This window comes from Hipposideros armiger, unplaced genomic scaffold (assembly GCF_001890085.2).
Source record: "Hipposideros armiger isolate ML-2016 unplaced genomic scaffold, ASM189008v1 scaffold_15, whole genome shotgun sequence".
Classification (NCBI taxonomy): domain Eukaryota; kingdom Metazoa; phylum Chordata; class Mammalia; order Chiroptera; family Hipposideridae; genus Hipposideros; species Hipposideros armiger.
This window is the reverse complement of record NW_017731365.1, coordinates 5,658,351-5,672,586: the sequence shown is the minus strand read 5'-3', so window position 1 is coordinate 5,672,586 and position 14,236 is coordinate 5,658,351. Positions and strand designations below refer to the sequence as shown.

Genomic DNA, 14,236 nt, shown 5'->3' with positions numbered 1-14,236 from the left:
CTGGCTGCTGGCCACTCATGCTGGCTGCTGGCTACACATGGTAGCCCATGGCAACCCACTGCAGCAGGGGCTGCAGCCTACGCCTGGTGACTCAGGGCAGCCCAGCTCCAGGTTGAGCTGTTGTCCAGCATCTTAGCTGTAGAGGGCAGTGTCACTGGCCCTTATATGTGGGATCTGAACTGGGGCCCTCTGGCATCCCAAGCCAGCTCTTAACCAACGCACCACTCAGCCGGCCCAGTATAAGGATTTTTCAAATGGTGAACTGCAGTTTTCCTTGCTGCAACTCTTTTGAGATGATATCTCTGGTGGTATTCCGAACAGTGGCACCACTTGAGAAAAAGCTTCAAAGAGCTGTGTTTGTGATAAATCGTTTTTTTCCTTTAATCTTGCAGAGAACCTTCGGAGGCTCCAATCACTTTTGATGCAGATGCTTTTCTTAATTATTTTGATAAGATTTTAGGTAAGTTATAGTGTGATATTTATTTTCATTTTGAAACTATAAGTAGTATGGCTGTTGCTAGAGCATTGGAGCATTGGATCTCGCAGAAGACAAAATATTTGCTTTCTCTTTATAATTTTGAGTTGCTTTCAACCATGTATTGCCCTATTGAATGATTTTGCAGAGGATGGTTGGTTAACTTAGTGTCTGACATAGTAGCTGTTCATTAAATATTTGTTGAATGAGTGAATGCTGTGTGTTTAGATAGGATTTACCTTGGCTCCCATATTACATTGCTTTTTCTCGTTTGGACTTACTGCACTTACACACTAATAATAAAAAGACAACTAGCCCAATAAAAAAAATCAACCAAGGATATCAGCAGGCAGTGCCTTGAAGAAGAAATATAGTCAGTAAATATTTGAAAATACTTAACTATTATATAAGCAAGTAAATACACAATAAAAGTAAAAAGTTACTTCTTTGCCCATAATATTGGCAAAGACTGAAAAGATTGATCACAACCAGTTTTCTCAAGGATTGGCGAAATGAGCACTGTTCAAACTCGGAGGGGAGAGAAGTGTAAGTTGTTTTTTCACAGAGCAGTTTGGTACTCTAGAATATTTATAACCTTGACTTAGCAATTTCACTTCCAGGAATTTATTCTATGAAAAAGATATATATGCCAAGATGATGACTGCAGCTTTGTAGTGGTGAAAAATTGGAATATTCTAAATGTCTACCAAGAAGGAAATGGTTAAATAAATCATTGTACAGTTGACCCTTACATGGGTTTGAACTGTGCGGGTCTACTTATATGTGGATATTTTTCAATAAATATTTATAAATGTATTTTCTCTTCTGTATAATTTTTTTAATAACATGTCCTTTTCTCTAGCTTACTTTACTGTAAGAATACAGTATATAATACATAGAACATACCAAACATGTTAATCAACTATATTATTGGTAGGCTTCTGGTCAACTGTAGGCTATTAGTAAAGTTTTTGGGGAGTCAAAAGGTATATGTGGGTTTTGACTGCACAGGGTGTCACATCTCAACCTCTGCATTGTTCAGGGGTCAACTGTACACCCATATTATGAAATACTTAAAAATGCCTTAATAAAGAATCTATATGTTTTGGCAGAGAAGGAACTCCAAGACATATAAATAAGTGGAAAAGCAACCATAGTTCAATATGTAGATTTGTAAAAAACAAAAAATCAACTATATGTTTATATATATGTACAGAACTGCATAGATAAAGGTCTGGGTACCCACCATACTGTTACAAGATGCTTACCTCTGGGAAGAAAGTGAAATGTGAGACAATAATTCTGTATGGCTTGAATGTTTATGTCAAAATGTATTCATGTATTATGTAGTCTTTTCATTTTTTTAAGTAAAAAATTTTAATTATTTGAATTCACATTAAAAAAAAAAGCTGAATCTTTCAGTTCAGCCTATGTACTTTTCTGCAAATATCTTCCAGCAGTACCATTTTCTGGAAGTGATTTTTGTGAAGAGTTTGCTTATGTATGTTGGTCCTTTTCTGCAGATAATATTCGAATTCTTTTGAGAGGTATAATCACTTTAAAAAAATTTACCAAGTGGCTTTTTCTGTGTTGGGGTGTAGGGCCAAGGCCTCAAGAATCGGACTCTGACGACCTGGATGAAGAAGACTCTGACTATTTAGATAGTGATGATGACTTGGACCTTGAAACACAGGAGCACGGGGAAGAAGCATCTGTAAAAGGAACTCTTGATGATCTCAAGTCATACATGGCCCAGATGGACCTGGAACTTGCACATACCAGCATTGGCAAAAGTTTCACTGCCCAGAAGCAAATGGTATGTGTGTGTTTCCCTTTCTGAGTCTATTATGGAGGATAGCTAAAACCATATTTTATCTTATTTTTTGATTTGTGATCATTTTTTTTGTAATGAATTTGATTTTTTGCTTTGAAATACATAAAAATGCTAATTTTTCCTGACTCTGGTAAGATGAAGGATTAGTAACTCTATTTTCCTAAACATAAGCTTAATTATATAACATACTGTATTTTATCTCTCAGGATTTAAAATAAAAAGTCATGTGATGTGTTGAAATTAGTATGTGGTTATATACTACTACCAATAGCGTAAATCAATTTTTTAAAAAGGATCTTAAATATCCAAATAATTTTCAAGTGTTAATAGTGTTTGTTTTGTGTGTTCCCCTAATTCAGGGCCAAATTTACAATTCATCTTCCACTCGTGTTTTTAGTCCTAGTTTTTATACCAGCACTCTCATTCTAGACAGAGAAAGAGAATGGACCCTGGAGTCTCATGGGTTAGGGTTTGAAATCCATTTCATCTGTCCACTGTGAATGTATTCATTAGCGAATATGCCTCATGTCATAAAATTAACATGAGAACCAAATGGGACAACAGTAAAACCAATAATGGGCCCTTCATTAATGTTATTCCCTTGCTTTGATCATCTAAACCACATTTAAAACTGTATTTACTTCCAGTATTACTGAAACCTAATAGAAACCATGCATTAAGATTTTTCTAAAGCAGTGTTTCTTAAATTTTAATGTAAATATGAGCCAACTAAAGATCTTAAAATAGAGATTCTGGTTAATTCTCTCAGTGGTGTGACCTGAGATTTTCCATCTCTGATGAGCTCCTAAGTGATGCCCAAGCTTCTGGTCTGTGGACCACACTTTGAGTAGCAAAGACATAAAGGCCTATAGATCAGGCTGCAGTCTTTCAAATCCTTCCCAAACCAGTGAAATTAGAGGCTCAAGTCACGATTCAGTCTTTGTGGTTTGACCCCAAAAAGCTTCAGGTTTTTATTTTAAGTTTTCTCATTGGGGTGGGGGCGGGGGAAATCTAGCTTCCTTCATTTAGAAAAAAAATTTAGATTCTTTTTTTCTTCATGTTCATTTTTATGTTTATTTCTTTAAAAACTCTTAGGCAAGCTGTAAGTGTACCTCCTTAACCCTGGCTATCTCCCTTGGGCTATTTCAAAATAAGAAGAAATCCACTCAATTTGTAGAAGCTTTTCCTAGAAAGAAGTGTGTTATAATCTTTGGAACCAAATTTTAATGTGTGTTAAATGACATAGTTTACTAGACTTCGTTTTTACTTTCTATCAAGGATAAGATATTTCCTTTTTAATTTGGGATTCAATTTTACATTGTTGCTTAAGTTAGCTTTTTACTAACTACCATCCAACCTAATGGCATGTTATCCCATGATTTTCTTTTTCTCCATGAATAAGGAATCTCTATCCCAGACTACCAATAGCAATTCAGATGAGGAGGATTCCGGTGCAGAAGGATCTGTTATGACACCTGTGGATGTCGACCTGAACCTGGTTTCCAATATATTGGAATCATATAGTTCCCAAGCTGGACTGGCAGGACCTGCCTCCAACCTTTTACAGAGCATGGGCGTGCGGCTCCCCGACGACACTGATCACAGGCCCACGAGTAAGCCAGCGAAAGATTAGCCAGCAAACCTAGCCCCCTCTCTTTTTTTTTAAAACACATTCTGAGTCTGATTGTGCTCCTTTCTAGTTTAGAGTGCTCATGTAAAGTTTCTTCATTCCAAATTTCACAGATTCTCTTTTCCTCTATATGCCCCAAATGTTGCCCTTTCTGCAAGTCTTTGTGAGCTCCAAGGAGTGCACACAAGGTTTTGAAGTCATAAGAGAGAGGATCAAGCTCCCAAGATGAGATTTACACTCTCCACATTTAGGGCATTAAGTGTTTTTTATTGAGGATTAAATGTTGGGTAGAGAAAAGGAAAGTAGTCAAAAATAAAGAATGTGGGCCGGCTGAGTGGCTCAGTTGGTTAAGAGCTCGCTCAAGAGTTTGAGCTCTGAGCAACAGCGGTTTGATTCCCGGCCCGAGCTGAGCTGCCACTGAGCTTCCAACAGGTGGCAGGATTGCTCAGCTTAAAAAAAACAAAAACAAAAAAACAATGAATGAGTTGCTGTTTTATTCCAGTTACCAGGAATGATCTTGAGCTAGGCTCACTCTAGTGACAAATACATTTGTTTTAATGTTTCACCTGTTTTTACTATTCCATTTCATGGACCCTGTGGGTTTGTTTTATCTTTAGCACCTTCATAACTCATTGCTACATGCTCTCCAGCAAGGTAAACCCTGTACCGAAGTTTCTGTTATTTATCTGCCATTTTCAACACCCCAACCATGTCCTCTTTTGCCTCCACTTTCAAATATCCTTGGAGTTCTAAAAACCAAAGCCCTCTTCCCACTCACTGCTGGAAAACAAAGTTCAGTGTCGCAGGTCCTCCTGTCAGCCACTCTCATCTTCCCTTTTCCAAAACAACACATTAATCCAAAAGCAAACAGTTACTCCATGGTAAATTTGAGAAACTCATAACCAGGAACCCCACACACTCCCCTTTCTATCTGTGTTTTCAGACTGGGGATGTGTACACATGTGCTCACAAACACACCCACATAGAGATAGAAAAGATTGGGAGACAGGTAATACACATGGACCCTGAACTGTTTTCTTCTAACTGCAAGATATGAAGAAATCTCAGGACCTCTGTTTTGAGAGTGCTTTTCCCTTCTACATGCCGGGTTCAGCTCAGGTCAGGGCAAGCTGCCAATCTAACAGGACAATCAAGTCCCATCACATATTATCTCTCAACATTTCCTGATGAAGGCACAATTTCCCCAAAGCAATGATGGTTTGCTGGCAGGAATGAGAGCAATGACCTCTTGGGAACAAAAGGAAATTCAGTGCTTCACCATTATTTACTTCTAGAATCTCTTATGCTTAGTTCTGTGGGATCTTGATGTGTGAATAATCTTAGGGTCTCTAGAACTTGTGTCACAAGTTAGTGCCTAACATCATCTGAGGATACAACTTTCCCCAGCCATTCATCTTTTCAAACTGACCTCTAACTGTATTTCTTCTGCACATTGCTTCAGTTGTTCTCAGACTTGGAACCTGGACTTAAAAGTTTGTCACACTAATAGATTCTTTTTCTTGCCTCCCCCTCCAAATTCTCACTTTTTGCCATTTCCTCACTTCATAAAACAGAAAAAATACATCTGAACAAAGGTGTGCAAATTTATTTTATTTCTTTCAGATAAATTCTCCCTTATGACAAGGTATAGAATGGCATATATGAATGATAAGAAATCCTAAATTTAGCTTATCCTATAAAACCCAAGAAATGGTTCATCCTCACTAATCCTCTAGTTGAAATTACAACACTTATTGGATGTGCCAATGGCAGCAACCATTTTACATTCAGGAAAACAAGAATGGCAAAGTGATCATCTTTTCCTTGGTTTACAGATTGAGCCAGTAATAGGTAAAAAGACTTACCATCTTGGGCCCCAGTGGGATGCAGTTACGTCAACAGAGCATCATTGCATCTGAGGAATACCGTAGCTGCCACTTTCCTTATCCCTTCAGATGACTTAAAGAAATATGAATTATTTAACCACCATGTACAAAATAATTACCTGTACATGAATTACAAATGTTATCTTGTGCTACTTAATTCTATGAAGATAAAAAGTAACTCAATGGGTTAAAATTTGCTACATATTTTCAATACTAAGATAAAAGTTTAAACCAAAATGGTAGCAGACACATTTTGGCATTTAGTATAAACCCACCATTAAAAAGCCACATGTCAAAAGATGTTTCCTTCCAGGGCCTAGGAGAAAATGGGCAAATGAGCCTACATCCAATCTAATGCTTCAGCCTTCCATCTGATTTTGACTTCTTCCATTAACATTGCTGGTGGAGGTGGCTTGCTGTGGGCTGGTTCATCTTCTGCCTTATCATACTAAGGCTGGCCTGGAGATGGCCTTTTGTCACCTCCCCTTTATCAACTAATCTCTGGTATGCCCCTGAGGAGGGATCATGTGGCCTGATTGAGCTAAGCAGGCACGGTAGAACAGGTCGATTTTTCCACCCACTCCTTAATCAGGTGGTGGGCGATGGCTAACTTGGGGGGCAACCAGAATGGGACAGTCCCATTCTGTTGCTGAGTATACGGGTCGTTTCTCTTCAGGGCTGTGACCACCTCATCGTGAGTGAACCAGGCAGCTGCTTCTAGTTCTCTCAAATTCACCTTGATCTGAACGACATAAGGAAAAACAGAACATAAGGTTAGGAGCTACAACATTTAGAATAATATGGCCAAAGGTGAGAAAATTGTTCCACCTTCTATTCTTAGAAAATAATACCTAGGGTCCACAAGCTAAGAGATAATCAGTTCTAAATGAGTATACAAGTATTGCCCAGAACAAAAGAGGGATAATTAAAAGATGAGAGTTAAATATATTTTTTTAAATAGTTGAAAAAACCCCCACCCCATTTAAAAAATCCTGGAAGTACAAATACTAAAATATTAAGAGTGATTAACACTGAGGGGTAAATGATGAATAATACTTGTTTTTCTCTGTGCCTCTATTGATTGTATAACTTCTAATTTAAAAAGAACATACAAATGTTACTCTTTTTTAAAGGATAAAGGTTAATGATAATCAAAATCATAGTTTCTTCTTTACAAGAAGCAAAGTAACACAATTGCATCCACAGGAAGCTGAGACAGATCAGATATTAATCCAATAGAAACCAAAGCAGACAGTGGACAGACTGGCCGATAGGGGCCACACTGGCATCTGTCAGGGAGGCTACAGGAGAGCAAGATGAGGTTGGATAATACAATGGCTAAGTCCCTTTCAAGTAGAAGTTCCTATAATCGTTATTATATAATTGATAATAATTATTAAGAATTATTAGTCGGGCCGGCCGAGTGGCTCAGTTGGTTAAGAGCTCGCTCAAGAGGTTGAGCTCTGAGCAACAGTGGTTCGAGTCCCGGCCCGAGCTGAGCAGCCACTGAGCTGCCAACAGGTGGCAGGATGGCTCAGCTAAAAAAAAGAATTACTAGTCTACAACATCCTGACTGATCTGAACAGTAAGATCAATCCTGCAATCAGTCATTGAATTTGATATATTTATTGTGTGCCTGCTCTATGCAAGACCTGTTAAGTCCTGATGATGAAAAATAAATTGTCTCAGGATTGAGACATATACAAGGAAGAGTGTTGATCATGATGGCACTCCCCATTTTCACGGTGATTATTTGTTTCCTTTACAAGACTGCAAATTCCTTAAGGGTATAAATCATACCTTACACATCCTTGTATAATCTAGACTATGCTGAACGACATGGGCTTAGTAAGTACCTACTGACGAGCTTGGATGAGGCAAAGGGACATACCACAGCATGAGGGATGCATCAGCACTCACCTCTGTATGCCCTGGTTTCACAGCTGCATGACAAGCAATCATGAGTGAGCTGTTCGGAAAGGGCCAGTGCTGGGATGCAGAGTACTGCAGTCTTTCTACCTCCAGGCCAACCTCTTCTGCAACTTCTCGGTGGACAGCCTCTTCCACACTTTCACCTACAAGCACTCAGATTAATTCAGGACAGCCCTGCAGCAGGAAGGGTGATATAAATGCCCATTTGTGAAAGGAGCGCGAAACTGGCTCTGAAGTTGCAATGAACTACTACTCTTGGGAGAGTCTTAAATCTCTGCATCTCTACCACAGTAGGAATCAAGTCTGGAGTTGGGTGTTGAACTACAGTACTTAAACCTACTAGGTTAGTCATAACGAAATAAGAGTGACAGTGGGAGAGGTTACTGCTGCCGTCAGCTTTGATAAAATTTGAATGCCACATTTCACCATTTGCAAATTTTACCCCAATAGACTGAGAAAAAATAAAACTGAAAATATATATATTAAATCCTAGTTAATATGATGCATGCTGAAATATTTAGGGAGGAGTGTACTAACTTCTGCAATCTGTACATCAAAAAATAAGATGAATTGATGGATGGAGGAATGGATAGGTACATGATAAAGTATGTAAAAAATTATAAAATCTAGATGGTGTTTTTTCACTGTATAGTTCTTTAAAATATGCTGTGTGTTTGAAAGTTTGCCTGTAAAATATTGGAAAAATACAGTGCTAGAAGGCAGTTTTCTTGGCATGACAGAGAAGAATGTGTTTGAGACTCCAAGCACTATGACAACATGACAAAGAAATAACTATTGATAAGCTTTCGTGTCCTCTGGTGTCATCTGTACATACCCTAAACTCCTTACCTATATCACAAAAACCTGCCAAGGCAGAATACATTCCCTTGGGAAAGGAACTCTGGCGGGCAAGCAGGCATCGAGTCCCATCTGACACTAGCGTTATCACCACAGGAGCCATCTAGGAAAAGGGGACGGACACTTAGATACCACGGCTTCAGGGTCTGTACATGGGATGAGGGAGCGGGTGACACGGAAAGCCTTTCAACTGTACAGGCTTCTTGGATTGCTGTCCTTTTAAAGCAGGGCTCACCTGTGGGTAATAGATGCTCTTACTGGCAGGACACACACGCTTGCTGCCAGCCACATTCTTCTCGGTGGGCTGCCCACATCTGCTGCAGAACTGATGAGCATCATGCCAACGGAGGAGAGCCTGAGCCTAGGAACACAAAGATGGGCTCGGTTTCATTTAGAGAAAACGTGGAGCTCATCTGTACCAGTGCCAGGCCTCATATTCAGAGCAACTCCAGGGCAAATGCCAGTCCTTTCCCAGTTCACTTGCTTTAAATAGTTATTAACTGTTCGGATTTCAAAATAAGGAAACTATCTGAACATATTCCTCCAGCATCTGAACTAGAAATAAAAGCATATTTTTAAATGTATTAGGAATTAAAATTTATGTAACATGTATAATGAACACCCATATACTTATGACCCAGCTTCCAATATAGTTGAACACCCCAACATGGACTCCTCCCTAGTATAGCTGGAATTTTTTTGCAAATGAAAAATGTTTAGAGAGATCTCTTTAAATGGACAATCGAAAGCACTTTAGCAAGTGAAACGTAAAGCTGTGAAGTCGAGCCATTAAAGCTATAAAAAATAATTTCTCAGAACGTGATGCTGTGCATGTCATGCTGTTGGCCATTAAAATTGTTTATGAGGCCGATAGAGCCCATTGCCATTGACCTGCGTGTCCTTAGGAAAAAATGGTCCTGGTAGCGAACCTGCCAAAAACAAGGGCAAAAGAAAGAAGAATAAGCAATCTCCCTATGTCACATTGTTCTTCTGCCAGGGTTTGTAGAAAGAACTATAATCTGCAAAAGAAGAAATCAAATGTAGCTCTGGCCTTGTTATACATGCATTTGCCCTTACACGTCACTGCTTTGCTAAATTTCCTACAGAACTGAGAAATCAGACTCTACCGTGGATAGCAAGGAGGCATCCTTCACATTCAGCCAAAAGAGAGCCTTCCTCAATTCAATGAAAGACCCCTGGAGCGCTCTCTCTATTTCTGGTTTCTGTAAGGCAGCTAGAAAATTAGAAAAGAGAATGAAATGAAACAAATGCCAAACTTTGCTTCGGGGCCCCTCTCAACTGTATCCTGTTAGAACAGTGCTTTCCAGACTCACCTAGTAACACTCAACTAGGGAAAAAAAACCAAAAAAACAACAACACAGGTTCTCAAGCCCCTACCTGGAGATTCTGAACAGCAGGTGAGTGAGGCCCAGAAATCTTTATTTTTTAACAAGCACCAGGTGATTCTTATATTCGGGCAAATTTAGGAAATGTTAGACCATAGTACTATTTCCCAAGATCCTCTTCAGGGCAATAAGAACATTGGCACTAGCCACACTCTAACCCTGGAAAAGAGATGAAATGGGACCTCTAAGCTCTCTGAACCTCATTCATTATCATTACATTTGCACTCACATCCTGAAAGAAGAAAAGCCTGATTGGAGCCGTGAGCCTATAGCAAGCTGGTTCCCAAATGCAGGTCTGAAGACCCAGAACTACTCCACGGTAACATGCTTATTCACTTGCATTGATAAAAGAAATAAGAATGATATCATGAATTTTTAAACATTTCTTATGAAATATTGTAGACATACTAAATGTATACAGGTACAGAGAATAATACAATAAACATCTGTGTACCCACCACCTAGCTTAGAAAGAAAGCTTTATAAAGTGTTCTTTATTTTCTTTTAAATGATGATGATAGTAGATGGTAGTATTTTTCACGTCCTAACTTTAAAAAAATAGAAAGTTGATAACCTTCATGTATTCCCAACATTGTCTTTGAAATTTTACTGTCCTGTGAAATCCCGAAGTCTGAGAACCACTGGGAAGTACCCATTAGGAATGATGCTATGTACCATTTATGGAAGAGGAGCTATTCAGACCTAGGTCCAGAGCAAACCATGCTTCATGGTGTTCGGAGCATCCAATCAGCACAGAATCTTCTATTCTTTGTGTGTCCTGTCCAAACTTATCCAGGAGTCTTTCCAACTCTAAGAAACAGAAAAGGAGAAGGGAAAAAAACAAGGGCTTTAATGAAACCAACAGATCTATATTAAATGTATAGGAAATCATGTACTTAAACTTGAGGTAGCTACACCTGGCTTCCAGTTGCTGGCCTGCAGCAAAATAGCTACGTAATCTCGGTTTAATCACTTAACCTCTCTAGGCCTTTGTTTTCTCATGAACAATCTGAGTGTAGACTAAACAAGGAATTCTTTCTGGGTAACACTGTATTACTCTATGACTATCACCAAAGGAACATATCCCCTAGCTCAAAAGTTACATGACAGTTCATGTATGGCACTGAAAAAAAAGTGTCCTGCTTTAATGGTAGAGACCAAATCAGGTCTATAATTTAGTCTCCAGATTATGCTGCTTTCGTGGGCCAGAGTAGAATACTCATCTGAGATCCCAGTCTGTATAAAACAAGGGCTGTATAGGGAGAAAACCTGTCATCCTATGCCTGAAAGGCTCATATTTATTTGTTCGTAATAACAGCATAACATTGCTAAATCTCTAAATGTTTAGTGGGCTTTCTTATATTCTTCTGTGCCGCTAGAAACTTTCAATCCAAGTACTCCAACATCTAACCCTTGGAGAAAATTCATGGCAATGTATTTAGAAGTTAGTCAGCATGTAGTGAGTGACATTATACAAAACTGAAAGTTATCTTGAAAGCCAAATCCCCATGGCTTAGATAGCTCTACTTATATACCCCAAAAGAGTTCTAGACACAAATTCATTTTAATTTACTTTTGATTTTGACCCTTCTGGGAGAAATAAAGCCATGATGTAAATGTTGGCCGGGATAAATGTTTGACTACATGGAGGCTGCCATCTAAGACATGGGTTGGGAAAATCTTTTAGGCTTTTGAGCCTTAAGATCTCTGTCACAACTACTCCGCTCTGCCATTCTAGTGTGAAAGCAGTCATAGACAATCTATAAATGAATGAGTGTGGCTGTGTTCCGGTAAGAATGTATTTACAAAACGCAGTGGGGTTCAAAGTAGGAAAGCAGTGTTGCCCACCCCCAATTTAAGGCAGGTGTGGTTCATACCGTCAGCAAATAACATGACTGGGCCACACAGGTTTATACACTAACTAATTGGCAGAAGCAGTTTGAAAAGTCTGGACTCTAAAGTTGAAGGATCCTTCTCAGGGATTCAGTATGGACGGAGTTCTGCTTCGTGGCCACAGGCTGGTCTGTACTGGTCCACTCTGGGCTTACCTGATAGGCTGTGCTGGGGGGGCAGGTACTGATGTTCTGATTTCTGAAGCAAAGGAGCCAGGCCATGAAAGAGGTAAAATGTTCCTGTCTGCTGGGCTTTTTTACATGCGTCATCATCTTCCTTCAGTTCAAATAAATACCTGTATTTTGGGACATACAGCATTACAAAACCACGTTTAGTTCCTTGTACAGCATTCATCTTTGGGAATTTTGTTCCTGCATCTCTCTCCCATCACATTTTCTTTTATTTTTTTACATCCTAAATTGCTCTATAAAGGACTGGAGGTGGCTGCCGACAATCATTCCCTCCTTTGTCCTACTATACACCTTGTCAGGACTTCTGTGGGTGCACGTGTTATACTATCTGGTCATTTGCCTGTCTTCCCTAAAGATGATGGTCTCCTTAAGGGCAGGGTCTGTCTTAGTTCTCTATCGCCAGTAATTAGCATATTGATGGCTCCATTCCATAAATATGTATTGACTTGAACTTCAAGGGTAATAAATATTTACTGAATTGAACCTCAAGGTACTTTGCCAATATTACACTGTGAGGCAAGAATTTACATGCAGTGGATTGAGAGGAAAACAAGTACAGTGATAAAACATCAACCACAGAATACCTAGAGATGGGAGCGGACTTTATCATTGCAGACAAAGAGCAAACACTGTACCTTCAGTAACTCTCATTCAATCTAGAGAAGATAAAGAGCAAATTTTATCTTCAATGCACCCTTGTTTCAAACATCTAATCCCCCAGGTGGACACCACTGGCTTCTTACCGCTTTACTAAAGGGACCACTGATGGGAAAGCGAAGACATGACTTGACTTAATAAGTGTAATATTTTCAGTAGCCAGAATAAAAATGTGAAAGAGAGCATATCATTTTAGCTTCTCTACAAGAAATACTGATAGTACTGGGGCACATTCTAGGCTTTTCTGGTACCTTCATTAAGGTACTAAAACTATGGCCTAAAACTATCCTTTCAAGAGCCTTGGGAATCAGGTCAGGGTCCACGTGATTCAGGGGGACTGAATGTGGATTCTCCTCCTGAGGCCTTAGGAATAACCGTTTTTGCTTGTTGAAAGCCCTGAAACAGACTCTCGGGTATATGGCACATTTTGTCACTTACATGGAAACACAATTGACAGATATTTTCTGTAGGACCAGGGAGCCTTTGTAACAACAGTAGACAGAATTGGCTCATCATGCAACTATTGTACAAAGCAAAATGATAAACACACCCCAGCAGCACCTTTAGGAACCTATTTTTGACTGTGTGATAAAAGGGGTTGTTACAATGATCTCTTTATAAACAGAAGACAAAAGAAACCTGAGATAGTAATACTTGTGATATTTTTAAACTTATTGTGAGTGACTGCAGCCTCCTGGGGCAAAGACTCAATGTATGTCAAAAGAGAGACATGTGCCATTCAGAAGTTACCAAATATAAATAATAGAACAAACACAGCTGCCTTCGTAAAAGAACAAAAAGAGTGGTACAAACTGTGCTTTGCCCTAATGACCCTAAAAAGCAAAACACCCAGGTTAAGGCCTTAAACCCCAGGCCTCACGGGAACTGGAACTGAGATCCAAAAAATTTCTTACATTCTTCTTGATCAGAAACAGAATTTTAAAAAATTCATTTAGTCTCCTCTAGTTATAATAGCATGAAAACCACAAAACTCAGATCAAATTTAAATGTTTTTTTCTTATTATAAAACTAGAAAAGTCATTTTATAGAAATCAGAAAATACAGTTACCAATTTTTTAAAGAAGGGAAATCATCAAGAATCCCACCAATCAGAGATGATCACTATTTGCATCTTAGAATTCTCCAAACTATTTATTAATATTATGCATCTATACATATATAGGTCTATTTAGAATCATACCTAGTAATTTGTAGCCTTTTTTCTTAAACATTAACATTTTTTCACACCATATTCCATATTAATAGAATTTTATTCTTTTCTCATGAGTTTTGATTCATTTTTTTAATATAGTTAATCTCTTTACTCATTTAACATACTCAATATTTCTGTTACTGTTCTCAGAGTCTCAGCCTAAGAACTGCAAATAACCTACATACCCAACAATATCTCAAACAAGTATTGTGATCTTGCTGTGTTCTCACTCTTGCTCATGTAAGATTGTATGCTTATATG

At 38.7% G+C, this 14,236-nt stretch overlaps 2 protein-coding genes across 5 annotated transcripts in view; one reads left to right on the top strand and one right to left on the bottom strand.

Annotated features, from left to right (window-relative positions):
- Nucleotides 1-4,305, top strand: part of ECD (ecdysoneless cell cycle regulator) — a 40,933-nt gene extending 36,628 nt beyond the window's left edge. Inside the window, exons 7-9 of the mRNA XM_019624648.1 lie at nt 393-460; nt 2,077-2,291; nt 3,712-4,305. Coding sequence (XP_019480193.1) covers nt 393-460; nt 2,077-2,291; nt 3,712-3,942 — 514 coding nt within the window. The 3' untranslated portion in view covers nt 3,943-4,305. The remainder of the gene's footprint in view (nt 1-392; nt 461-2,076; nt 2,292-3,711) is intronic.
- A 1,225-nt stretch (nt 4,306-5,530) lies between these two features.
- NUDT13 (nudix hydrolase 13) overlaps nt 5,531-14,236 on the bottom strand; it is a 16,262-nt gene continuing 7,556 nt past the window's right edge. For 3 of the 4 annotated variants that reach the window (XM_019625639.1, XM_019625630.1, XM_019625649.1), the window contains exons 3-9: nt 12,070-12,209; nt 10,697-10,831; nt 9,743-9,849; nt 8,851-8,976; nt 8,607-8,718; nt 7,746-7,900; nt 5,531-6,567 (exon numbers count right to left, since the gene is read on the bottom strand). In XM_019625639.1, the coding sequence (XP_019481184.1) occupies nt 6,367-6,567; nt 7,746-7,900; nt 8,607-8,718; nt 8,851-8,976; nt 9,743-9,849; nt 10,697-10,831; nt 12,070-12,209 (976 nt within the window). In that variant the 3' untranslated portion in view covers nt 5,531-6,366. Of the gene's footprint in view, nt 6,568-7,745; nt 7,901-8,606; nt 8,719-8,850; nt 8,977-9,742; nt 9,850-10,696; nt 10,832-12,069; nt 12,210-14,236 lie in introns of those variants that run through there. The other variant, XM_019625658.1, reaches the window with a different exon arrangement.